Source organism: Pongo abelii, chromosome 11 (genome assembly GCF_028885655.2).
Source record: "Pongo abelii isolate AG06213 chromosome 11, NHGRI_mPonAbe1-v2.0_pri, whole genome shotgun sequence".
Lineage (NCBI taxonomy): Eukaryota > Metazoa > Chordata > Mammalia > Primates > Hominidae > Pongo > Pongo abelii.
The window spans coordinates 61,667,416-61,691,990 of NC_071996.2; the positions used below are offsets into that span (position 1 = coordinate 61,667,416).

A 24,575-nucleotide genomic window follows, 5' to 3' on the forward strand; every position below is an offset into this window, starting at 1 on the left:
AAGGGGATGCCCTATCAGAGTTGGTTAAAAGTGTGACTGAAATACTTCATGTGAAGTGTTTTTATGTTAAGTCAGTACTATTTTAATTGTTGAATACTTTGTAAAGGAGTTTAGTCAGGTAAATAATTTTTATTGCCAAAGCTACTATTTGCCTCTGTTCCTAAGATGGGCCAGATTTTCTCCGCTGTAAATTGAATGGGCTATTTGGCCACACTGCAGGCCTCCCTTTGTGTAGCGCATTGAAGCAGTTCCACTCACCATGTGTGCTCACCGTAGTTTACTGTTCACTAATTCTGGATGGAATTTTGGACAGAACCTGGCTCCCTCTGGATCTTGAGCCTCAGGCAGTGCCCTGCAGCTGGGGTGGGTGTTTCCAGGCCCCTCTTGGGGGTGGTCGTCGCACCTGTTTCCAAATTGGGCTGCGAAGCTGGGTCCTGTTGTGTTTGACACTTGGATGATTTTTGTTTCCCTCTTGTTTCCATGGGACTGCTTTCCTTTCCCCTTTTGTGACTCTTTTGGCTTCCATCACAGGGAGGCCCCAGGTGTGGACGGTGGGCTTCCCACATCCAAGGCCGCCCCAGAACACAGGGAGCTGGATGCCTTATTACTGTTGGTGTAAAAATGACCTGTTCTTCGTTTGAATTTACCTTATGCGTTTTGGAGAGAGAAGGAGCTGTTCTTTGGTGAGAATGTAAAATAAATGTCAGGCCTACTGGATTGAGCCTTGCAGTCACATATACAGCCATCCCCCACATAATGATGTTTCTGTCAGCGATGGACTGCACGTGAGAAGGTGTTCCCATACAATACTGTGTCTTTATTTTTTCTATGTTGCTACTTTTTCTATGTTTTGTTACACAAGTACCACCGTGTTACAGCTGCCTACAGTATCCAGTACAGTAACAGGCTGTACAGGTTAGCAGTTTAGGAGCAAAAGGCTGTACCATATAGTCTAGGCAGGTAGTAGGCTACAACATCGAAGTTTGTGTAAGTCCGCTATGTGGTGTTAGCACAATGATACAATCACCTAATGACTCATTTCTCAGGGTGCATCCCTGTCATTGATGATGTGTGGCCTTTCTCAGGAAGTATCCACCTCATTAGGTGATGCATGCACATCTCAGGACAGAATTTCAGGTGATAAATTGGAAGGAAAGCGTTTGCCCGTGGCTTGTTGGGGCATGTGGAGAATATGTGTTACATGGAACGCACATGGAGGATCCTGTAGAGAAAACTGTGACTTGCTGTCATACACTGAAGATACTAGATTTTTCAGAGGTCCTAAGCATCTCACCAGTACTGGTTTTGGAAATTTTTTATCAAGGCATTCCTTCCTCTGCAAGTGTTTGTTCTAAGAAGGTTCAGTAAAGTTAGTGGGCATGGAAATCCAGTCTGCTGTCAGTCAGAACTGTCCTCGGCAAAGCAACACAATGGGGAGTAAGCCAGTACCCTCAAGGGTGCATGGGAGGGACCACCCAGGATCCTGAAAGGAGCAAGATGGGGTGGGGTGACCCTGTGCCCTGTAAGGGGAGGGACAAAGTGGGGTTACCAACATGGAAGGGGTAACAGGGCTCTAGATGGTGGAGGATGGGTATGGGAGTCCCCCAAACAGCGGAGGCAGATGGGGGATCAGAACTGAGGGGCCTGGGTTTGTCCATACCCTATCCTTCTGGTCTCACAGACCCCTGGGTTTTGCCCCTGATGTGGGTGGGTTCCAGAGACCACTCCTCTCTGCAAAGAAGGCAGAGGGGTCAGCTCAGTGTGTCCCCGCCCTGTTGGGCAGGCTGAGTGGCCAGCAGTGAGCAGGCAGAAACCCAGGGGTGGTGTCTCAAGCACGAACGAATTGGCCCCTTGACAACCTTCATCAAGCTGTTCTTGCTGTACAGAGTCCATTTTTCTAGTGAGTGATTCCTGAGTATTTAATAAAAAATACTTCTGCCTTCAACAGAAAAATGTTATTCATTCATTTACACTCCCCCACAAAAATCATCCTTGTTTCTTCTTGAAATGATATTTGGATTCTTTCTGTGTTTTGGGGGCCAGATGTGAGATTGTGTAAAATGCTTTTGTGGAAATGCCCCCTTTTTACACTGAGACCTCATGTGGTGTCCTGGCATGTAACGAAGTCCTCAGCACAAGCTTAGCCCTTACCAAGAGGAGAGAGAGAACCTTATGCCTGCTTTAAATAACTTGGTGTGTAACCCAGCCTTCCAACATGCGAACATTCTCAGCACACTTTAGAAGTGACAGCTGTCCAAAGGTCCAGTCTTCTCATGGATTCTTAGAAGAACAAAGTCTGTATGAAAGATGGCTTATGTTGTTTATCTTTTAGGAAATTATTTTTAAATTGAGGTTACATTATTTATAGCACACACATTATTCCTCAAAGGATTTGAAGAGACTTACTTGAAATGATGCAGATAAGAACTTTAAAACACTAAGTCAGGAATAGGACATGAGGAACCGCTCAAACATTCGTGCCATGGCATACTAAATTGAGCTACTACTGTGGCTGTGGAATGCCATGTGCCCAGAATTAGAGGGGGACACAATCCTTGTAAACCATTTTTATTGGCTATGGGAGAAATCGCAGCAGTTCCTCAGAAAAAGAGAAGCACTTTCTGGTACTTTGATTTAAACAACTCTCATAGAAGGCTGTTGGATGCTTTAGATATTTTTAAAGGTGACTTCCTGGAGGCAGCAGCATAGGAGCTAAGAACTCAGACTGGCCGGGTGCAGTGGCTCACGCCTGTAATCCCAGCACTTTGGGAGACTGAGGCGGGTGGATCATGAGGTCAGGAGTTCAAGACCAGTCTGGCCAACATGGTGAAACCCCATCTCTACTAAAAATACAAAAACTAGCCAGGTGTTTTGGCGGGTGCCTGTAATCCCAGCTACTCAGGAGGCTGAGTCAGGGAATTGCTTGAACCCAGGAGGCAGAGGTTGCAGTGAGCCGAGATTGTGCCACTGTACTCCAGCCTGGGCGACTGAGCGACACTTGTCTCAAAAAAAAAAAAAAAAAAAAAAAAACTCAGACTTAGCCACACTCCCTCTAGCTGTGGGACCTTAAGTAAGTGGTTTAATTTCTCTGGGGCTTATTTTCCTCATCTGTAACAGAGAACTAAGAGTAGTGCTTGCCTCATAGAAGTTGATTGTGTTCACTGAATTTATGAATATGGAGGACCAAGAGCATCATGTAGGCAGCCCTTTACAAATGGCATGGTATGTTATTTAAATCCAATAGCATCTTCCTGTTTTGATGAAGAGTATGACTTAAGGTCCATTCAGTTGTTCGGGTTAAATTTCTGACTCTGACACTGATTCCCTTTGTGACTTGGGGCAGATGATGTAACCCCTGTGACTCAGTTATTTCACCTCAGTAACATGGGCATCATCATGGCACCTGGTTCAGAAGGTTCTTAACAAGATTAAATGAGAATTCCACCCAGGGTATTTTGTGGAGCTCTCAGCAGTTGATACATGTTCAATAAATGCTATGTATTGTCAGGTTTGTGATAAGTTGATTAATATTATTACTGTAATATGTTGATGTATGCTATACATTTGTCGGTTGAATAAGTGGATGTATAAGTGATGGAATCTTCAATTTTGCAATTACTTTGGAAGATGGAGTCATAAGTGAAGGATGGAAAAGAAAGGAATTTTGATCACACACGTGAAGTCCTGTTTACAGGTGCAGTTACACATTTTATTTTTTAAAAGAAGTTGGCAATTTGAGGTTCCTGTTTAATCTTGAATGCACATACAGGCTGATAGTGTTTTTACAGGAGAATTTGTAACATGGTCAGGAGTGTTCTGGTTACCCGGATTTGGATTCTGCCCTGTATTCACCTCCATTAGATAGCTCGGTGAAAATGGGGTCATGTCTGTCGGCAGAGGGAGCCACGTTTTTCCATGATGCTTGGTTGATGCCTGTTGCCTTATAACACAGAATCCCCATACTTGACCCCAGCCAGGCTGCTTCTGCAGGCCCTATCATGGCCATTGGGAGATCTGGCCCTCCTGGGAGAGTTTTGCCAAATGGGAAACAGTAAGGAAGGTGTTCAAAACCACAACTTTTTAAATTCATGCATGAGATAGTTCTGAGAGATGCATCCTTAGGCGATTTGGTCATTGTGTGAACATGCTCCAGTGTACTTACACAAGCCTGGATGGCACAGCCTATTGCTCCCAGGCTCCAAGCCTGTACGGCATATTGCTGTACTGAATACTGTAGGCAGCTATAACACAAAGGTAAATACTTGTGTGTCTAAACATGTCTAAACATAGAGAAGGTATAAAAATACGGTATTATCATCTTATGAGACCACTGTGCTATTGTATATGCGGTCTGTCGCTGACTGAAACATCATCACACAGCATGTGACTGTACCTGGGCAGTGCTGGCTTCCCATTCGTGAGGTCACTGAGCAGCAGCGCCCCAGCCTGCAGAAGCTTCAGTTGAGGCTGGCAGTGTTGGAGGCTTGTCCCAGACCCCAAGGCTTGGGGTGTTTGTCTCCCAGTGCAAGTACAGTTTTCTGGAAGAGCCATCTTGATTACCTTTCATTTTATCCTTAAATTATTGAGGATTAGGTTAGATAACTGGTTAGATAACTGCCTGGTCTTTGTAGAGGTGAAAAATTTATAGCTCTTGGAAAGTATGTTCTTCTTTCTAATAGAAGCCTTCCCCTCCCTCAGAGACGGGAGGAAATGCCTAACAAAGAACAAAGCGAAGCTATGAAATTTGGCTTCTGTAAATCTTAGTCCTATTTCTAGAAGGTGGGGCGGGGAGGCACATTGCCTGGCCTTTTGGGGAGGGGTTGCTGCTTTCAGCCAGGGGATGTGGGGGCCAGCTTCCCCGAGGCCCTCAGTGTGACGGCCGAGCTCCCAGTGGCAGCAAAGCAAGCCTGACCAGTCAGCCTCCATATAGCCACTTAGAGTCAGTTACAAAGGCGGGGTGGGCAGTCATTCCCAGAGTTAAAAAAAAAAAAAAAAATCCTAAAATCCCTCATTACATTTTACCATTGAGATAAAGTAGCTGAGAAATGTGCAGTGTGTCAGGCACACTCTTTCGTGGTGTTCTCTGCCTTTACAGTTGAGCAGGGTGTGGCCATCAGGCCTGCCGCTGAGGGTCAAGCATCACTGCCTTCACCACATCTCACGGTTCTCACCTTGGCCACAATTAGATGACATTTATGAGAATCCTGCTGCTTTCAATTAATGTTGACACTCGTTTTTTTCATTTTCCACTCATTTTTAAAAATATGGTAGAGGCCGGGATAATAGGAAGTAAATTGCACACGTGAATACAAGTATACAAGCAGAGCCCAGCCACCCTGCCCTGCCCTGCCCTGCCCGCAGTGCCCTCAGCCAGGAGGAAGTGGGTTCTGCAGGTGCAAGCTGTTCTCTGGAGGTACTCGTTTCCAGTTTGCAGAATGTTTTTCATACATCCGTGGGTAATGCATGAAAAGGTCATAGTCTGCCAGCAGGAAGCTGCTTCTGTGTGCGCTGACCCTGCCGCCCTTCTCTCCAAGCCCCCAAGTTGGGTCCAAAGGCAAATGCGGGTGGGAATGCAGACCCATTGTTGTGATCTGTAAGCCAAGCCATCCTGAGCCTGGGCAGCACATCCTGTGAATTTGAGTGACAGATCTGCTTTAAAATTTTAGGAATAGCCCTGTTTGTGGAATGACTGTGTCCCCGGCAAGTTGACAATTGAGTTTTTGCAAATCAAATCTTTTCCCAGAGAACTTTAATATATAAGAGATTCCTGCAAACCATCCATTTTATGGTGCAAAAAGCTCTCTCACTGCTGTTTCCAATACATTCAGATTGTTGTCAGGTTTGTTTGTTTGTTTTTTGTTTTTTTTTTTGAGACAGTGTCTTGCTCTTTCACCAGGCTGGAGTGCAGTGGCGAGATCTCGGCTCACTGCAAGCTCTGCCTCCCTGGTTCAAGTGATTCTCCTGCCTCAGCTTCCCGAGTAGCTGGGATTATAGGAATGTGTCATCACGCCCAGCTAATTTTTGTACTTGTAGTAGAGACAGGGTTTCACCATGTTGGCCAGAATGGTCTCGATCTCTTGACCTCGTGATCTGATCTGCACACCTCGGCCTCCCAAAGTGCTGGGACTACAGGCATGAGCCACCGTGCCCAACCTTTTACTTTTTTTTTTTTTTAAGATGGAGTCTTGCTCTGTCGCCCAGGCTGGAGTACAATGGCACAATCTCAGCTCACTGCAACCTCTGCCTCCCAGGTTCAAGCAATTCTCCTGCCTCAGCCTCCCGAGTAGCTGGGATTATAGGCATGTGCCACCACTCCCGGCTAATTTTTGTATTTTTAGTAGAGGCAGGGTTTCACCATGTTGGCCAGGCTGGTCTTGAACTCCTGACCTCAGGTGACTTGCCCGCCTCAGCCTCCCAAAGTGCTGGGATTACAGGCGTGAGCCACTGCACCCGGCCAGTCAGGTTGTTCTTAAAATGAACGTCTGCAGTTACAAACCTACTTGCCTTCTCAAGACAAGACAGTGTTGCTGAGGTGAAATTATTCAGATCGTCAGAAAATATGTGCTTTCATGGGAATCTAATTCACAAATGCCATCTTGTTAAGGATTTTGCAACTAGAAGAAATTGTGTCCAATTTGAGTCCTAAAAAGTGCCATCTGTTCACGTTGATTTTTGCGCTCCCATTTCATACCAAATTTTTTTTTCTCCATCTTTGTATTTCATTGGCCGGAAGGCGAGGTACTGCCCACAGCAAGGCATTCTCTTCTCCTGCCCTCCCCTGCCCTCTTTTTCAGGCGGGGTGCATTAACACTCACTGGAGCCCGGTGGGCAGCACCAGAGGTCGGCCTTTGCAGCAGAATAGCTGGAATTCCTGAGCATAATTCAGCCATGGTTCTGTTTGCTTAAGCATGTGGGTGGCTATTCTTCAGTCTCTCTTGTTTCCGTATATGGTGTTCATAAGTCCCTGTGGCTGCTAAAACTTGAGATCCCCTGAAAATGGCAGAGCCTCAGGAGTTCGCAGTGATGGCCCCAGAATACTCAATCTGCTTAGAAAAAGGAAAACACAGATCTTGTTGTCTGTCTGCATCATTTGTAAACGAGAGCCTTGTCAGGAATTTGTGTGTAGAACGTGATCTGTTTTAAGCCTGAGCAAAGTCTGCCTGTGCTTACAGGTTTTTAGTTGCCTCAAGAGGGAGTCACCAAATACATAGCAAGGGTTGTGAAGGAAAAGGAGGAGGACAGGGTCCAACCCAGTTGCCATGCCCGGGGTGGCACCACTCGCCCCGTGTCAGTTGCTTCAACTTGTGGCTTCTCTGACACCCCTGTGAAACAGAGGTCCCTATTTTTAGTGCTGGACTGTCATTTCTGATGTGCTGCTGTTGCAAAAATTCAGTAGCAGCTGTAACAGAAATCCTGATTTAAAGGCCCCGTTTATAATGAAGATGAAACTTGTTCACCAAATAAAAGAGCAGAATGCTGTGGTGGATTGGCTGCTTCAGATCTCATCAAATGGAAGAGTCCTGTGTTTATTCCTTTGCGTGGCGTCATGCAAAGGCCCTGCCTCTGCGTGGAGCCCATGTGTCTTTGTTTTGATTCATTCCTCCTTCTGGTCAACCAGGGAGAGGAGGAAGAGGGAGTTGTTCCTTGCCTAGAGGAAAATGGCAGAGCAGCAGCAGATCCAGGTGGTGGTTCAATACCCAGATCTTCCAGCGTAAGAATCACGCGTGTTCAGGGTCACGATCAAATCAATCCAGAAAATGTAGGAGAGGAAGAAATCACTGTATCCCTACCCTTCACAGTTCTTGGGACAGACTGCAACAATGAAAGACACATTAACACAAACAGAAGTTGAATAGTAGGTATATCTTGTGTTGTATCCATGGGAGATACCCAGAGAAATGAGTCAGTGTCCAAGAGGTGGCTTAGATTTTAGGCTTAAAAATCATCATCCTGGCCAGGCACGGTGGCTCACGCCTGTAATCCCAGTGCTTTGGAAGGCCAAGGCAGGCAGATCATGAGGTCAAGAGTTGGAGACCTTCCTGGCCAACATGGTGAAACCCTGTCTCTACTAAAAATACAAAAATTAGCCAGGCGAGGTGGCACACGCCGTAATCCCAGCTACCCAGGAGGCTGAGGAAGGAGAATGGCATGAACCCAGGAGGCGGAGGTTGCAGTGAGCTGAGATTGTGCCACTGCACTCCAGCCTGGGTGACAGAGCGAGACACCGTCTCAAAAAAAAAAAAAAAAAATTCCCTGAAACAAAGATAAATGGTTTGGGGAAAGCCAGTTATGGGGAGGTACCCAAGAAAAGCAGTTAACAAAGGTAAGCTTTGAGAGCCAGATTCTCCACTGATAGAAATCTCTAGTGATGTACTCATCCTTCTCTTCTTGGTATAGAAAGGAAGACACCCATGAATTTTGTCTTACAAGAGGAAAACTTATCTGTTTTTGGGATATCTCCTGTGTCTGCAGTCTCTCAAAATAATCAACTCAAAATCTTTATGTGAAAAGGCATATTTTGGGGTGGCATATTCTGGTCTCTCACAATATAAAAGTACCCCAAGCCTTATGTTAGTAGGAATCATTAACGTTATCATCGTGGCAGGAAGAGACTACAGTGGGAATTCCCAGGACAGCAGGGACCAGAACTGGTTTGTGTAGATTCTCAGAGTATAGATAGCATCACATTGGACCCTGGTTTCCAAACATTTTAGGTATGGGAACCCCCCCACCTCTGTCTCAGTGCGTCGGTATGTAAAACTGACATAAATACCATTAGCAGAATGGTATTTATGTCAGTTTTACATACCGACGCACTGAGATGAAGTTTAAATGTCTGCTCAGTAAGGGCAATGGGCCTGTTTGCATAACACAAATATGAATGGTACCTGCAGTCCAGATCAGCTGTAGCATCCCTGCCCTTCAATATTTTGTTCTGGTTACACTGTCTTGAAAGAATCCACTTCGTCATCCAGATCAGTGATGCAGATGGCAACTGTTGTTAAGAACAGCTCTTTCTGTAGTTCTAAGAAATTATCTGACTAGAAGATGACAGGAAAAGCACTATTATGAGACTGCCAGTGATAAATTATTCTGGGCACCCATGGTAATGCGCTGGGCCCCAAGGTATTAGAATTTAGTAACAGCGGCCGGGCACAGGGGCTCGCACCTGTAATCCCAGCACTTTGGGAGGCCAGGGTGGGCAGAGGTCAGGAGTTCGAGACCAGCCTGGCCAACATGGTGAAACCCCATCTCTACTAAAAATATAAAAATCAGCCAGGCATGGGGGCTCGCGCCTGTAATCCCAGCTACTTGGGAGGCTGAGGCAGGAGAATCCCTGAACCTGGGAGGCGGAGGTTGCAGTGAGCCGAGATTGCACCACTGCACTCCAGCCTGGGCAACAGAGCAAGATCCTGTCTCAAATAAAAAAAAAAAAGGAATTCAGTAACAGCAAATGTTGTGGTGGTTGGGTGGGGGGTGGGTATTGTGTTTATTACAAAATTTTAAATAAGTTGCATTTAAAGAATGAAATTTGGACTAAGCATTTGCAGAAACTTTGGCCTCTTCATAACTCTGGTCAGGCTCAACTCTAGCTTTCTGCATGGGAAAACTGAAGCTCACAGACCTTGAGGATTTGCCAAGGTCACACGTAGCAACTGGGACTAGATCATATCTTCAGGTGTCTTGTCCTGTGTTACATCCTGGACCTCGGGACTCCAGAGCTGAGCAGTCTCTCACCTTCTGAGAGCCATGGTGCACAGGCCACCTGTGCCCTCCACTAGGATGACTCACTGAACACACATGTTGGTACCAGCACTGACTTCTCATGAGGACCTTGGCTGGGTTTACCAGCTACCTCCTTGGAGAGCTGCAAGGGACCATGTCCCAGTGCACATGAAGGACTGTTCTACCACAGAGAACTGAAGTTGTTACGCCTCTTGGAAAAATAGTGTAGCATCAGGTGTCAGAGCATCTTGACAGCTGGCAGATGCCTGCTCCCTCTGGTGCTCAGATAAGGCCTGGAGAGCTGGGAATCAGCTCCTGACTTGTTACCTCCTCTGGTCCCCCATCGCTTTAGTGCTGTCTGCTGCAAACATAGATCAAGAGACTTGAGGACATCCAACAGGACAGAGCCCTTTAAACGCATTTTTCTGGAGAAATGTGGTGGCCTCCTTTCTGAAAAGAAACAGGCCATCATCTGGGTGGGGAGGAAGGGCGTGGGACATTCGGAATCAGCCAGGCCTACAGACTGGCCCTGAGCTCCCTGGGCTGCCATGTAAACTCTTAACGAGGGGCTGGTCTGTGATGAGGCCACGGAGGAAGGTCCCTTCACTGCTGAGGTCCACACTGACTGAGGACCAGAAGCAAAGTGAGAGCTGCCTTGCCCTTCTGGAAGGATGGAGAAGGGGATGCTTTCCCCACGGTCATCCTGGGCCTGACCTTTACATTCTTAGGTCCACAAGACCAGGACTGCCTGCTGCCCACGCTTACTCCCTCACTTTCTGGTGACGAGGCCCCGGATTGAACGCGGAGCTCAGGTGATCCATGGGACAGATGTGGCTACCTCTCTGTGACATGTGAAGAGGTGAGGTCGCCAGCCACACTGCACCATGGCCCTAAGGACAGTCTGTAGAGACTTTGTTCTGTAGGAGAGCTAGTTTGTTGCAGGGAGATAACAGGTTTGCCACCTTTTGTGTATGTGGCTCCTGGAGGTTAAACCATGGCCATGCTGACTAGTGTGACCAGAGGAGGTCACAAATCAGCAACAGACTCCCAGCTTCCCCGGGCATTATCGTAGGCACCAGAGGAAGCAGGCATCTGTTAGCTGCCCTGAGCGGTGTCAAAGAGGACAGGCAGACCAAGGGGTGCGTGCAGACACCAGCATCACTGAGCCCTTGGCTCCCGGGGCTTAGCTCTGAGACCCGAGCTCAGAAGGTGCGCAGGAGACAAACCAGGTCCCGCCCTTGCTAATCGGAAGCCCACAGGTGACCCTCTCCCGAGATGGCTGTTGCAGCACTCTGCTTTTGAACTATGTATGAACAAAGTCTTCTGTGTGTTTTCTTTTGGGTTTGGTTTCTTTGAATCCTTGTTAAGTTTGTGAGACTGACTTGGTCAGTCGTGTTTAGCCGCATGGTGTTTATTCTTGTAGATATGTAGTGTTCTACTGATTGACTGTGCCACTTTCTTGAAGCCTGCTGATGATGATGATGGTTGTTTGGATTGCTTGCAGCCCGGGGTGCGGTGAGCATTTTTGCTTGTGTTTCTGGTGCACCCTGAGAGTGCATTGCAGGGTGCATCTCTGCAAGTGGGTTGCTGGGTGGGGAGATACACCCGTCTTCAACTTACTCGTAGTGTCAGCCTGTTTTCCAGAGCAGCCACCATGCGCCTTTCTGCTAGCAGGGTGCAAGCTTTCCTGTTGTTCCGCATCCATCTCTCGTTAGTGAGCCTGGTTACTAATGGGGCTTGGTGCTCTTCATAGGCTCCCTGGCATGGGGACCACACCTTTTGAAGGCCTGTTCTTGTGTTGCCCCATTTTCAGCCTGAGAGGTCTGTCTGCCTGACTGACTTGTAAGAAGACTTCCCTATTCTGGAAACTGGAAATGTATAGGTTCGAGGCTGTATTTAGAAACAGAGTCATCCCAGGCACGTGCTGGGAACAGAGCCAGGGCGCTGCGCTCCATCTCCTCCCTTCCTCCAGAGGAACAGCCATCCGTCGCCACTCAGCCCTTTCCTGGCCTCTGGTCCCACTGAAGAGCTGATCGTCCTGGCCTGGGGTTGTTTCTGCCACCTCCTCCGTCCTCCTCTCTAGACAATGATTCCCGCGATGAGCAGAAGCAACTCTTCGAACTACACCCCCTGCTTATTACCCCCAAATTAAGAATCGGGGAGTGGGGAGGCCCAGGCTGACGGGAGGGTGTCGTGAGTACCCCGCCTCGTTGTCCTCTCTCCTTGCATGCCGTTTTTCTTTCATCCTTAGCTGACTTCCCGCAGCACCGCCACGACAGTGGGCAGCTCACCGCCTCTGGGCCAGCGTGTTCACTCGGGCCCTCTACAGTTGGATCTTCTTTTCTTTCTTGACTTTCTTAACTCTGAATGTTGACTTGTTAAAGAGATTCTTTAATGAGGGGGGAGTGACATGCACTCTAGACTCCCTCAGTGATTATTCTTGTTGAATGAAATTTTATGATTTTAGGCTAAGAGGCCAAACTAGACAATAATACCGACCTGTGTTTGCGTTGCACTGTATTCTGGTTATCTCCTCCTGAGAAAAGCAAAAACAAAACTTAGCCACCTCTGAATCTACAGTTTGGGCCGGGCATGGTGGGGATGGCTCACCTCTGCTCACATGGCTTTAGCTGGGGCAGCTTGACCCAGGCTGGTGGATCCCCTTCCAGATGGGACATGCATGTGGCTGGCCGGCTGGTGCTGGCTGTCTCGTGGGAGCCCATCTGGAACTGGCAGCCATGCCCAGGCCTCAGTTCTTCTCTCTGTGGGTCTCACCACGGGACTGCTTGGGTTTCCTCTCAGCATGGCATCCGGGCTCCAAGAAAGAGTGTTCAAGGAAGTGCAAGCAGCCAATCTCTTAGGACCTGGGCCTTGACACGCACACAGAATTGGTTCTGCTGTGTTCTGTTGGTCAAAGCTGTCACAGAGCCCCCGCAGGTTCAAAGGGGGAGGACATATAGACCCCACCTCCCACTGGGGAAGAGAACTGTTAAAGAATTTCTGGCTATCTGTGCTCCACCACACACTAACAGATTCGCCTCCATGTGACTTTCCTTTAGCCCTGACTGCCGCCGCAGGAAGAGGGAAGCTGGAGGTCTGTGAGCTGCTGCTGGGGCGTGGAGCTGCTGTGTCGCGGACAAACAGGAGAGGGGTTCCACCTTTGTTTTGTGCAGCACGCCAGGGGCATTGGCAGGTACCCAGGGGGCCCCTGAAGGCTTCAGAAGCAATGAGTGGGGATGGAGTTCACTATTGCCTGGCTCCCCTGAGAACACAATGCAGCTCCCCTGAGCCTGTCTGTTCCCCGTCCTCGGCTTCTGCTGTGCCATCGGGACTACTTGATAGAGGCACGTTTGACAAGATAACACAGTTGGCCACATAGGCTGGGGAGCAATGCTGCTCACGGCTGAGCTATCCAGGTCAGAGACACAGCCACTGCCTTCAGCTGCGGAGGGAAGTGGAGAGGGTGGATTCATCGTGGTAACAGGAGACTTGCTCTAACATATGTGCTGTTGTAGTTTGGTGACACATTTGTCCAACATACTTGGAAGAAGAGCAGTTCTTTTGTGCTCTTTGGAAAAGAAAATGTTTCCCTCTGGTCCAGCACTGATTCAGGCTGGGTTTTTTTTTTGTTTTTTGTTTTTGTTTTGTTTTTTACTATGAATGATGTATTGTTGTGGTTCATTCAAGGGAGTAGGGAATCCTTGTTCCTTCATTTCGTAAACAGTGACCACATACCTACCCTATGCCTAGCACCAAGTTACACATACACTACGGATGCAAAGGATGTTACGACCATTACAAAGAAGAATTTTGTAGATCAAAGTTTTGGTCATGGAATCGCATCTCTGCTGATGCCTGCTGGCTCCCTTGGTAGGAGCTGTGAGTGCTTCCTGGCAGGATTCTTCTCCCCTTTCCATTCCTAAGAGCTTGGTTTGTACCATCTGTTCCCTGTCACCCTCACTGCTTCACCTTGATCCTCTGGCTAATCCTTTCCTGGCCCTGCTGTGTCCTAAGTCACGGGGAAGTTTGGAAAGCATTTGTTAGTGGATAAACGAGCAAGAAGGCAGTGGGATTGTGTCACCTCCTGTTGCTGTGGCCATGTAACAAGTGACGTGTTGGGGGAAAAACTTGGGCTAAGTTACGGGTGAAGCAGTTCCTGCTGGGATGGTGGTGATGGGATACCCCTGTCTGGTTTTCTGGGTTTTTCTCTCCCCAAACTTAATGATCATGCATGGTTGAAAGGCATATTTCTAGGGCTGAGAATCTCCTCAGGGTGCTTTGCTAAAAGTTGCCTTCCCCGAAGGGCATGCCATCCGCCAATGCTGCATCTTAGGAAAGCCCATGGCTTGGGTGTGTGGTGGGCGAGCTTCTTTCTGCGACCCCCTCGCGCCCTGCACTCAGCTGTAGGTACTTAGTTTCAGTGCCCGTGGGGGACCCCATGACAGCTGCTCACCCCCCTGAGTTATGCTTCATTCTCCCATGCCCCTGTAGCTGTCTTGTCCTTGTAGATTGTGATTGGCGTCCCTCCTCCCCCGGAGTACCATTTCTCTCTGGTATGTGTATATTTAGTTGATAACAGCAATGAATTGGGCATGTTAAAAAGAGTACATATTTTGGAAAAGGTTCTGTTCAAAGGAATACAGTGGAAAGATTTTCCAGGCCCCATGGTTCACACAACTTACGGATTTTTGAAAGAAAGTCATTTGACTATTTTTAAAGGTTGAGAAACCTGTCTGGGTATAGCAGGTGTGGTGGAAAAGGCAGCAGGAGGATGGTAATTCCGAGTGTCTCTTCCAGATTGTTAGACTGCTGTTGGAACGCGGCTGTGATGTGAACCTAAGTGACAAGCAAGGCCGGACGCCCCTCATGGTGGCTGCTTGTGAAGGGCACTTGAGCACCGTGGAATTCCTCCTTTCAAAAGGTAGCAGCATGATGCCTTCAAAGGTTTCTCTTGGACGGACACAGAGAGAGAACTTTAGCAGACCCATTCAGTGCTTTCTGATTCAAATTCTAAGTTTTCTGTTATGGAAATTTTCTAATACACAGTAGAGAGAATAGGCAACACAGCCACATGCCTGGTATTCCTCTTCAGCAGCAATGTCCATTCTGCCAGCCCATCCGGCCAGTGTCACCCTTCACAGTGCTTGACTGACACTTGGTTCAGGCCAGGTGTTCTGCAGGTGTGAAACGATTTGCTTTCTGGCTTTGTCGTCTCATAAGGTTCATGTTCTGTGAATGGGCTTTCCTTTCAGGTGCAGCCCTTTCTTCTCTAGACAAAGAGGGTCTGTCAGCATTAAGCTGGGCTTGTCTGAAAGGTCACAGGGCAGTGGTCCAGTATCTGGTTGAAGAAGGAGCTGCAATAGACCAGACAGACAAGAATGGCCGCACACCCTTGGACCTGGCCGCCTTCTATGGCGATGCCGAGACTGTGAGTACCAGCAGGTGTTCCCCACCTCCACCTGCATTGGGAAGAAACCCCAGGAAGTGAACAGCTCAATCCAGGGCCTGCATGAGGTTGTGTCTCAGTGTCATCAGAGAGAGTGTGTGTGTGTGTGTGTGTGTGTGTGTGGGGTCAGGGATCTTTCATTTTTCTCTAATTCTGTGACATGCAATCTATTCCAGGACTTAAGATTTTAGTCGACTCTTAAAAGCTTAAAAATACCTGCTTACAAACAGCACATACAACAGACACATATGTGAATATGCATACACATGTGCATATGTGATTTTCTCAGTCATCCATATAAATAAAACTTTTGCACAGATCATTTAGAAACTACTTTTATATATGGTAAGTGACTAATCAAATGACTACCTGGTTGCTTTTTTTTTAAGTTGTTTTGTTTTTAATTTATTAATTTTTTTTTCCCAAGATGGAGTCTTGCTCTGTTGCCCAGGCTGGAGTGCAGTGGTGCGATCTCGGCTTGCTGCAACCTCCGCCTCCTGGGTTCAAGCAGTTCTCCTGCCTCAGCCTCCTGAGTAGCTGGGATTACAGGCATGCACCACCATGCCCGGCTAATTTTTGTATTTTTAGTAGAGACAGGGTTTCACCATGTTGGCCAGGCTGGTCTTGAACTCCTGACCTCGTGATCTGCCTGCCTCAGCCTCCCAAAGTGCTGGGATTACAGACGTAAGCCCCTGCACCTGGCCTATTATTAATTTTTGAGACACAGTCTTGCTCTGTTGCCCAGGCTGGAGTGCACTGGTGTGATAACTGCAGCCTTGTTCTCCTGGTCTCAAGAGATCCTCCCACCTCAGCCCCCTGAGTAGCTGGGAATACAGGCATGCAGCACCGTACCTGGCTAATTTTGAGAGACAGGGTTTTTCACCATGTTGCCCAGGCTGGTCTCGAACTCCTGGGCTCAAGTGATCTCCCCACCTTGGCTTCTGAAAATGGGAGGATTACAGGCATGAGCCACCATGCCCGGACAAAGTTTTATTTTTAATTGACAAATGATTGTGCATATTTATAGGGTGCAGTGATGTTTTGATACATGTACACATTGTGGAATGATCAAATCAGGCTAATTCATGTATCCGTTACCCAAATAGTATTTCTTTTTGGTGAGAGCATTTAAGATCTCTTTTAGCTATTTTGAAATAAACAATACATTATTGGCCGGGCGTGGTGGCTCATGCCTGTAATCCCGGCACTTTGGGAGGCCAAGATGGGCAGATCACTTGAGGTCAGGAGTTTGAGATCAAGTGGGCCAACATGATGAAACCCCACCTCTACTAAAAATACAAAAATTAGCCAGGCGTGGTGGCGGGTGCCTGTAATCCCAGCTACTCAGGAGGGTGAGGCATGAGAATCACTTGAACCCGGGAGGTGGAGGCTGCAGTGAGCCAAGATCATACCATTGCACTCCAGCCTGGGCAACAGAGTGAGACTCAGTATCAAATAAATAAATAAAAAGTTATTAATTCTAGTTGCAGTACTGTGCAGTAGATCACCAGAAGTTACTCCTCCTGTCTAACCGAATCTTTGTACCCTTTGACGGGTGCCTACCCTTTCCCCAGGTCCCCCTGTCTCCCAGCCTCTTTCTATTCTCTGCTTCTGTTGTGAGTTCAACTTGTTTAGATTCCACATATAAGTGAGATCATGCTGTCTTTCTGTGCCTGGCTTATTTCACTTAGCCATAATGTCCTTCAGCTTCATCCATGTTGTGGCAAATGACAGGATTTCCTTATTTTAAAGCCTGCTTAGTATTTAATCATGTACATATACTGGCTGTTTTTAAAGTACTATAGCATTGCCTAAAAATAATATGGAAAGCTTTGGGCACTATCTTTATCTCTTTGCCAAATGCCCATGTCTAATCAAGGTTTGAGGGAATAAAACCTTGATAAACTGAGAACTGTGAAATGTCTTTCAGGGAAGAAACTGATTTTATCAGGCTCCATGTCCCAGGCACCCAGCAGGTGCCAGAGAAATAGTCAGCTACATGAGAGTTACCAGTTTCCAATAATTCAATACATCTAATGGAAGGACTAGCTGGAGAGACAGGTGCTTGCAGACCTGGCAGTGGAAGCCATGGCCCTGTACCTCTGTGCCTTGGTGCTTTTAGAAGGCAGCACTGTCAGAGTTCAATGGTATAAACTTCAGTACCTTGTAAACTCTACTTCATGTCAGTTTTCAAAAACATACTCAACTAAATCTCACATGTCTACACTTACTTTTCAGCTACCTTCCCACATTGTGTAGTTTATCAAAATTAGAGAAGAGTGAAGGAGCTTAGCATTCTAACATCATTTTTTTAATATCGTGGCAAAAACACATAGCATAAAATCTACCCTTAACCATTTCTAAACATATAGAGTTCAGTAGTTTAAGTATATTCACATTGTTGTACAACCAGTATCCAGAACGTTTCATCTTGCAAAGGTGAAACTGTATTTGTTAAACAACTCTCCACCTCCCCCAGCCCATCACAGCCACCACTCTACTTTGTGAGTTTTTTACCCCTTTAGATATCTCATGTGAGGAGAATCATATAGTATTTGTCTCTTTGTGACTGGCTTATTTCACGTAGCATAATGTCCTCCAGGTTCACCCATGTTGTAGCATGTGTTAGAATAGCATTTCTTTCCTTTGTAAGGATGAATATTGCTCCATTGTACGTATATACCACATCTCGTTTATCCAATCTGTCAGTGGACACTTAGGTTGCTTCTATGTTTTTTGCTATTGTGAATAATGCTGCAATGAATGTGGGTGTCCAAGTATTTATTCAAGACCCTGTTTTCAGTTCTTTGGGGTATATATCCAGAAGCAGAATTTCTGGCTCATATAGTGATTGTATTTTTAATTTTTTGAGGAACTGCCCTACTTTTTTCCACAGCTGCTGCACCATTTTACATTCATAGCACAGTGCGTAAGGGTTCCAGAATTGTTCCACATCTTCACCAATACTTGTTTTTTGTCTTTGTTTTTGTTTTTTTGAGATGGAGTCCCACTCTGTCACTCAGGCTGAAGTACAGTGGTAGAATTTCAACTCACTGCAACCTCCACCTCCTTGGTTCAAGTGATTCTCCTGCCTCAGCCTCCTGAGTAGCTGGGATTACAGGTGCCCACCACGACACCTACCTTATTTTTGCATTTTTAGTAGAGATGGGGTTTCACTATGTTGGCCAGGCGGGTCTCGAACTCCTGACCTCAGGTGATCGCCTGCCTCGGCCTCCCAAAGTGCTGGGATTACAGGTGTGAGCCATCATGCCCAGCCAGTACTTGTGGAAGGACTAGCTGGACAGACAGGTGCTTGCAGACCTGGCAGTGGAAGTCATGGCCCTGCATGTCTGAGGTGCTTTTTTTAATAGTAGCTTTTTTTTTTTTTAATAGTAGTCATCGTAATGGGTATAAGTTGAACATCTTCTTATATGCTTGTTGGCCACTTGTTGATCATTTTTGTAGAAATCTATTCCAGTCCTTTGCCCATTCTAAAGATGAGGTTATTTGGTTTTTGTAGTTGGGTTGTAGTTCTTTATATAGATAATCCCTCTAGTTAGTGTCATTTTGAATAGTGGGGTGGATGATAGGAAGCATATATTTTTAGATTCACATGAAAATCTAAAACAGCCACAGGCTAAAAAATGGCTACAGGCTAAATAAAATGGCTCCAGTAAATGGAGAAATTTGAGTGGCCACAGTATTTCTTCCTGTTTCCAGTTTGGTTCAACTGACAGCTATTTTATTACATCAAATCAGTCTTTGTACCGTGGTATCAAACTTGCCATCTTTACTCTCCCAATTTCCTTCACATCTCTTTGAAGTGGATTATACTCGGGTCCATCCGGTCCCAAGCTGCCAATCTTAACAGTCCACCGTGCCCAGGTTGTGTGGGTCTGAGTATTTCTAAAGTCACCACTGCTGTGGCCTGCTCATTTGTTAGAGCTCATTGCAGAAGTCTGCTGCCTACTTCATTGGAGATGCAAAGGTGACTATGTCTCGTCTCTGTGGCCTGGGAAGTGGTGTGAGACAGAGACCGATCACGCATGTGTGCACACACCCACCTGTGGTAGCGTGTCCCCTGCTTTCCTCATCCCTGACGGCAAAATCTCTTCAGCAGTGAAGGTTTTAGCTGTGGATTGCAGCTCCTCTTCTCTGTTTCGTGTCCACTTTATTTCTAGTCTAGGATCCTTAATAGGCAGAGGTATCTAAAATCAGAGTGAAGCTAAGACTGCCCACCCCCAAATCCGTGTGCGCCCCTGAACTCCTGTTCCCAGCTGCTGCTCAGGCTTCTGCTGTCCCTGCAGGTGCTGTACCTGGTGGAGAAGGGAGCCGTGATTGAGCATGTGGACCACAGCGGGATGCGGCCCTTGGACAGAGCCATCGGCTGCCGGAACACATCTGTAGTGGTGGCGCTACTCAGAAAGGGAGCCAAATTAGGTCAGTGAGCACTCCCTCCATTGAGCAGGAGGAGGGGTGAGCTCCCGATTACAGAAGCCTAGAGAGCACAGAGTGACCTGCTCCCAGGTTATGAAGTAAGATGTCAGATGTTTGCAGATCTCTCTCTCTCTCTCAGTCTCACTTAATCACCATTATACACAATGTGTAAGTAGCTCACGGTGTTTCTGCAGGGGGGTGTGGAAAGCAGAGGCTGGTGTTGAAGGACAGTCTGGAGTGGTATCAGTGGCCAGGAACCACGCCAGAGAGGAACCACAGCCTCTTGCTGTGGGGTGGGGCCGGGTGGTGCTGCTGAAAGCTCCCCCGGGTGACTCTGAGCAGCAGCGGAGGCTGAGCCACTGTTCTGGAGCCACCAGTCAGCTGTGTGGGGAAATGGCCACCACAGCAAGTTTCTGTGAAGAAGTGGTAGTGTGATTTCATGGAGACAAACTAGGGCGATACTTGAGGATCATGTGGGGGGCCCTGCGTAGGGAAAGCCCTTTCCACGTGGCTGGCTTTGACACAACACACCATTCCAGATGTGGGGAGAGTCACTGTTTTGGTTTGATGTGTGGGGCCCTTGGTCAGGAGCAGCTCTGGGTAGGGCACTGTGATGAAAATGCTATTCACTAACACTGTCAAGCAGTGAATAGTGCCAGGAAGTATCCAAGCAGTTTCGCCCTCTGCCTTAATCCCTACCACAGCCTGCAAGTCTCAGTGACAATCCCATGATTTTACAGATGAGGACACCAAGGCACCGAGCAGCCAAATGGCTTCCCCCAGGACTGCTGTGTCGTACTTGCCATGGGGACCTAGCAGCTGGCTCCAGGGCTGTGCTCTTCAGCACTCCTCCCACAGTGTCCCGAGAGCTCAGGCAGGGGTTAGAGAGGTTGTGGCCGAGCTGTAGGGTAGGAGAGAGAAGCCATGACATCTCAGAGTACAGCACAGTGACACGGCACAGGGACTGCGTGCTGAGAACCCATGCCTGCACGGTGGCCGCTGCAGGAACTGAGGAGGTTATGCTGAGGCCTCATTTAATCAATTTTCCCCACATCCCACCCGGAAGGGAGGAATGAGTGTTCGCTGCTCGGATGGCTTCATTTCTCATTACTTTTTTCAGTAAAATAACAAGGACAGATTTGAGTGCCCAGGTAGTGGGAAAGGATTAGCAACAGCCTCGCCGGCGTCCTGCTCCCTCCCTCATCGTGTTGTGGTCCTTGTAGCTGGGCTTCTGCTGGTGCTGACCTCCAGCTGTGGGGCCACGGAGGAATTGGGATCCTTTCCCCGGGGCCTCTGAAGTGCCTCTGAATGCATGTTTGTTTTGCAGGAAATGCTGCTTGGGCGATGGCCACTTCCAAACCTGATATCTTGATTATACTTTTACAGAAATTAATGGAGGAAGGAAATGTGATGTACAAAGTAAGTGGTGCCGCCCTTTTCTTTGCCATTGAAACTGCCTCGGAGCACCCTCTTAATTTGGTATATAATGGCCACAGCTGTGCTACTGCACAGACTCCATGTAATAAAAGTGCCAAAAGGTGGCTGGGTGGGGTGGCTCACGCCTGTAAACTCCAGCACTTTGGGAGGCCGAGGTGGGCAGATCACTTGAGGCCAGGAATTCCAGACCAACCTGGCCAATATGGCAAAACCCCATCTTTACTAAAAATACAAAAATTAGCCGGGCGCCTGTAATCCCAGCTACTCGGGAGGCTGAGGCAGGAGAATTGCTTGAATCCGGGAGGCGGAGGTTGCAGTGAGCTGAGATTGCACCACTGCACTCCAGCCTCAGCAACAGAGTGAGACTCAGTCTCAAAAGAAAAAAAAAAAAGTGCCAAGAGGTGCTGACCTGGCTTCATGCCCATTGTGGGCTTAATATCTTTCCAGCAGAATCTTAAAGGTAGAAAGCACCTCTCTTTGTGTCTGAGAGCCATTATTTCTGAGCTAATCCTTGAGGTTGTAGTGGTGACTTCCTGTCTGAAGCCATGGCGTGAAGCCGAGTCACCTCTAGGTCAACTGAATGTCATAGAGAAGGTTCCTCAGCCCTTCACATTCTGAGTTCAGAACACCATGCTGCGGCACAGTCATGAGACGTGGGAGAGGAACACCCAGCAGACATTTCTAGAAGAAAAGGGTCATTCAGTCTCCTAAGCCTTTCCTATCTAATTTTTAATATCTGTTAATTTCTAGAATTTGAAACTGTTTTTAGAGATTTTTACTTAATACAGTCAAGTAATAACTCAGTTACTCAGAAGTCTGAATTAATTTTTTCCATTTTCCCTTGGAAATGGAAATATGACTTACAGATCAATAAACTTCACTTTAAATTTTTCCAAATAAGACATCAGTTTAGGTCAGAGGTCAGCAAACCTTTTCTGTAAAGGGCCAGACAGTAGATATTTTAGGCTTTGCAGACTGTGTGGCTTCTGTCACAACTCCCCAGTTCTGCTGTGGGGGCACAGATAGCACAGAGTGAATGAGCACAGCTGTGTCCCAGTAAAACTTTATTTGTAAACACAGGTGGCTGGCCAGACTTGGTCTCCAAGCTATAGTTTGCCAACCCCTGGTTTAGATGGATATGCAGGCCATTTGCATAGGTCACTATTCTTTGCAGCTCTGTGATTAGACAGAATTAAAAGATGATAGGGAAAAAACTAGATTATGACCATGTTAATTAATCCTTTTTACTGTTAGGCAGCTGTACTTGATATGTTGTAGATTTTTTCCTTCTCATTTTTTTAAATAGTAACAAATAAACAGGCAATATAGCATGACCCAGCAGGGTTCCTGGCTTGGTATCAGCTTGAAATTGAGTTGAGAGTGTGTATTGTTGTGGCTTTGAAGTGCTTTTAATATGGATTTTGTTAGGCAATTATGTCAGAAATATGAAGCCATTTTCAACAGGCTTCATACCTGCTGTGCAATGGGACTGACTGAGCAAATGGATTTTTTTAGCTTTGAAAATGATGCGGTGCTGTTCTGATTTTTAAAGCCCATGTTTTAGTTCCTCTTAGAAGAAAAAATATTCTGAGGCAAGCTCTCTAGGTTTATCTACAAGACGCTACTTGTCCTAGGAATAGGATCAGTTTTTCATCTGATTTCTGTTACATTTAGCATTAAAATATCTTTAGATGTGAGATCATTCTTGAAATAATTTTCAAAAATACATACCAGAAGGTAATCTGATTCATTAAGTTTGGTAATTATCAATCTAGCAGTTTACAGACACCTTATTGTAAAACCAGCTTCTTTCTCACTGTGTAACCACAGGATGCGGGTGCATGTGAGGACAGTGAAGCCCCCATGCGTCAGCCCAGTTAGTGAACTAGCCCCCACCTTGACACTTGTTTGGATGTTTCAATGTTCTGTCATGGGTTTGCAGGGGGTGGGTAAACTCCCCACGGTGTTCCAGGTGTGGGAGGTTATTCATCTTAGAACCTCTGAAAAAGGACTAATGTTTGTGATTTTTGAATCCTAGAAAGGGAAGATGAAAGAGGCAGCCCAGAGGTACCAGTATGCTTTAAGAAAGTTTCCTCGAGAAGGATTCGGAGAGGACATGAGACCCTTCAATGAATTAAGGGTTTCCCTCTATCTCAATTTGTCACGATGCCGAAGAAAAACAAATGTAAGCTGTGCCCCTTTATTCCAGTCCAGTCTTCCAGCAACAGAGTCCTTCCCCAGCGGTGAAGGCCAGCCCTTCTCCAGACCAAATCCTGGGCCCTCCTGTCCAATTTGCTTGCACATTTATGTGAACCTGGCATGTGGGAAACAGCTCCTATCCATGACCATCGTTTGGTCACTGCTGCTACGCTCCTCGCATGATGTTGAAGGAATGCACTTGGGTTTCATTTCCTTGGCCTCAGTAATGAGAAGCAAATGCAGACTGCTCCTCTGCAGCTTCCCAACACTGTTGCTGCTGGCACTGCCGTCCCCGGATTCAGGAGTCCAACCCAAGCCTATCGTGGTGGGCCTGCCTTCTGTGTTAGGTTTGCTCAGAGGGTCTGCCAGTAACTAATTTGTAACCGGTCGTGGGGAACTCATAGTCGATTTGTAACTAGATCTGTTTCAATAGTACTTCCTACCTTTTTTTAACTGTGTCCTCCTGCCCCAGTCTGTTGAGCTGCCTGCTTCTGTGCCCTGCTGCCAGAATAGATGCAGTGTCTGCACTCCTCTCTGAGGCTGCCCCTCCACCGGGGTGTGAGGTTCCACCATCTGGCCTTCTGGGGCACTGTTACTACCACTGTTTTCTATAGTGGATTCTTCTCCTAATGATATTAATCAACCATCATTATCTCCTCACTTTAAAACAAAATAGAAAACGGAACTTTCCCTTCCTCCCTCTCTGGCTGTGCCTCAGAGCGCTGCTACCCTTTAGAACAAAACTAGAAGGGCTTCCCACAATCGTGTGTCCAGGCTGCTTCTGACTCCTGTATTTCTTGTTGACACCAGGACTTTGGCATGGCAGAGGAATTTGCTTCCAAGGCTCTCGAACTGAAGCCCAAGTCCTATGAAGCCTTTTATGCCAGAGCAAGAGCGAAGAGAAATAGCAGGTACCGTCTGTGGTTATCTTTGTGTCTAGAGCTTTTTTTCTTGGGGATCAAACCTGCCTGTGGAATTTGGGGAGGTTTTGCTGCAGAAGTGTTGCTCAGGTGCCTCTCATCCTTTTTAATACTGAATTAGTATTACTACCTGCTTCCAAGAGGCATGGTAGTGGACATCAGTGATGAGGAAACTTCTATTTTCTCCTGACATCTCAATAATTATTCCTTCCCACCCCTCCCCCCACGTGAAACTTACTGCAACATGAACTTCCTACCTGGTTTAGTCCATATTTCAAGGAAACTGCCAACTAGGGACATTAGGCAGTTCAGGGGTGGGGAAGAGTGATATAAGTCTGTTGAGTGAGAGGTGGGCAGTGTTACCACGGGATGGTAACAATATTAAAAAGATTCATGCTTCCCCCTATTCC

General features: G+C 47.0%; 1 protein-coding gene across 15 annotated transcripts in view; it reads left to right on the forward strand.

Moving 5' to 3' along the window:
- Positions 1 to 24,575, forward strand: part of TANC1 (tetratricopeptide repeat, ankyrin repeat and coiled-coil containing 1) — a 262,694-nt gene that overhangs the window by 234,785 nt on the left and 3,334 nt on the right. For all 15 annotated transcript variants that reach the window (XM_024243336.3, XM_054548917.2, XM_054548921.2 and 12 more), the window contains 7 exons: positions 12,786 to 12,919; positions 14,524 to 14,647; positions 14,979 to 15,154; positions 19,480 to 19,612; positions 20,937 to 21,028; positions 23,085 to 23,231; positions 24,056 to 24,156. In XM_024243336.3, coding sequence (XP_024099104.3) covers positions 12,786 to 12,919; positions 14,524 to 14,647; positions 14,979 to 15,154; positions 19,480 to 19,612; positions 20,937 to 21,028; positions 23,085 to 23,231; positions 24,056 to 24,156 — 907 coding nt within the window. The remainder of the gene's footprint in view (positions 1 to 12,785; positions 12,920 to 14,523; positions 14,648 to 14,978; positions 15,155 to 19,479; positions 19,613 to 20,936; positions 21,029 to 23,084; positions 23,232 to 24,055; positions 24,157 to 24,575) is intronic.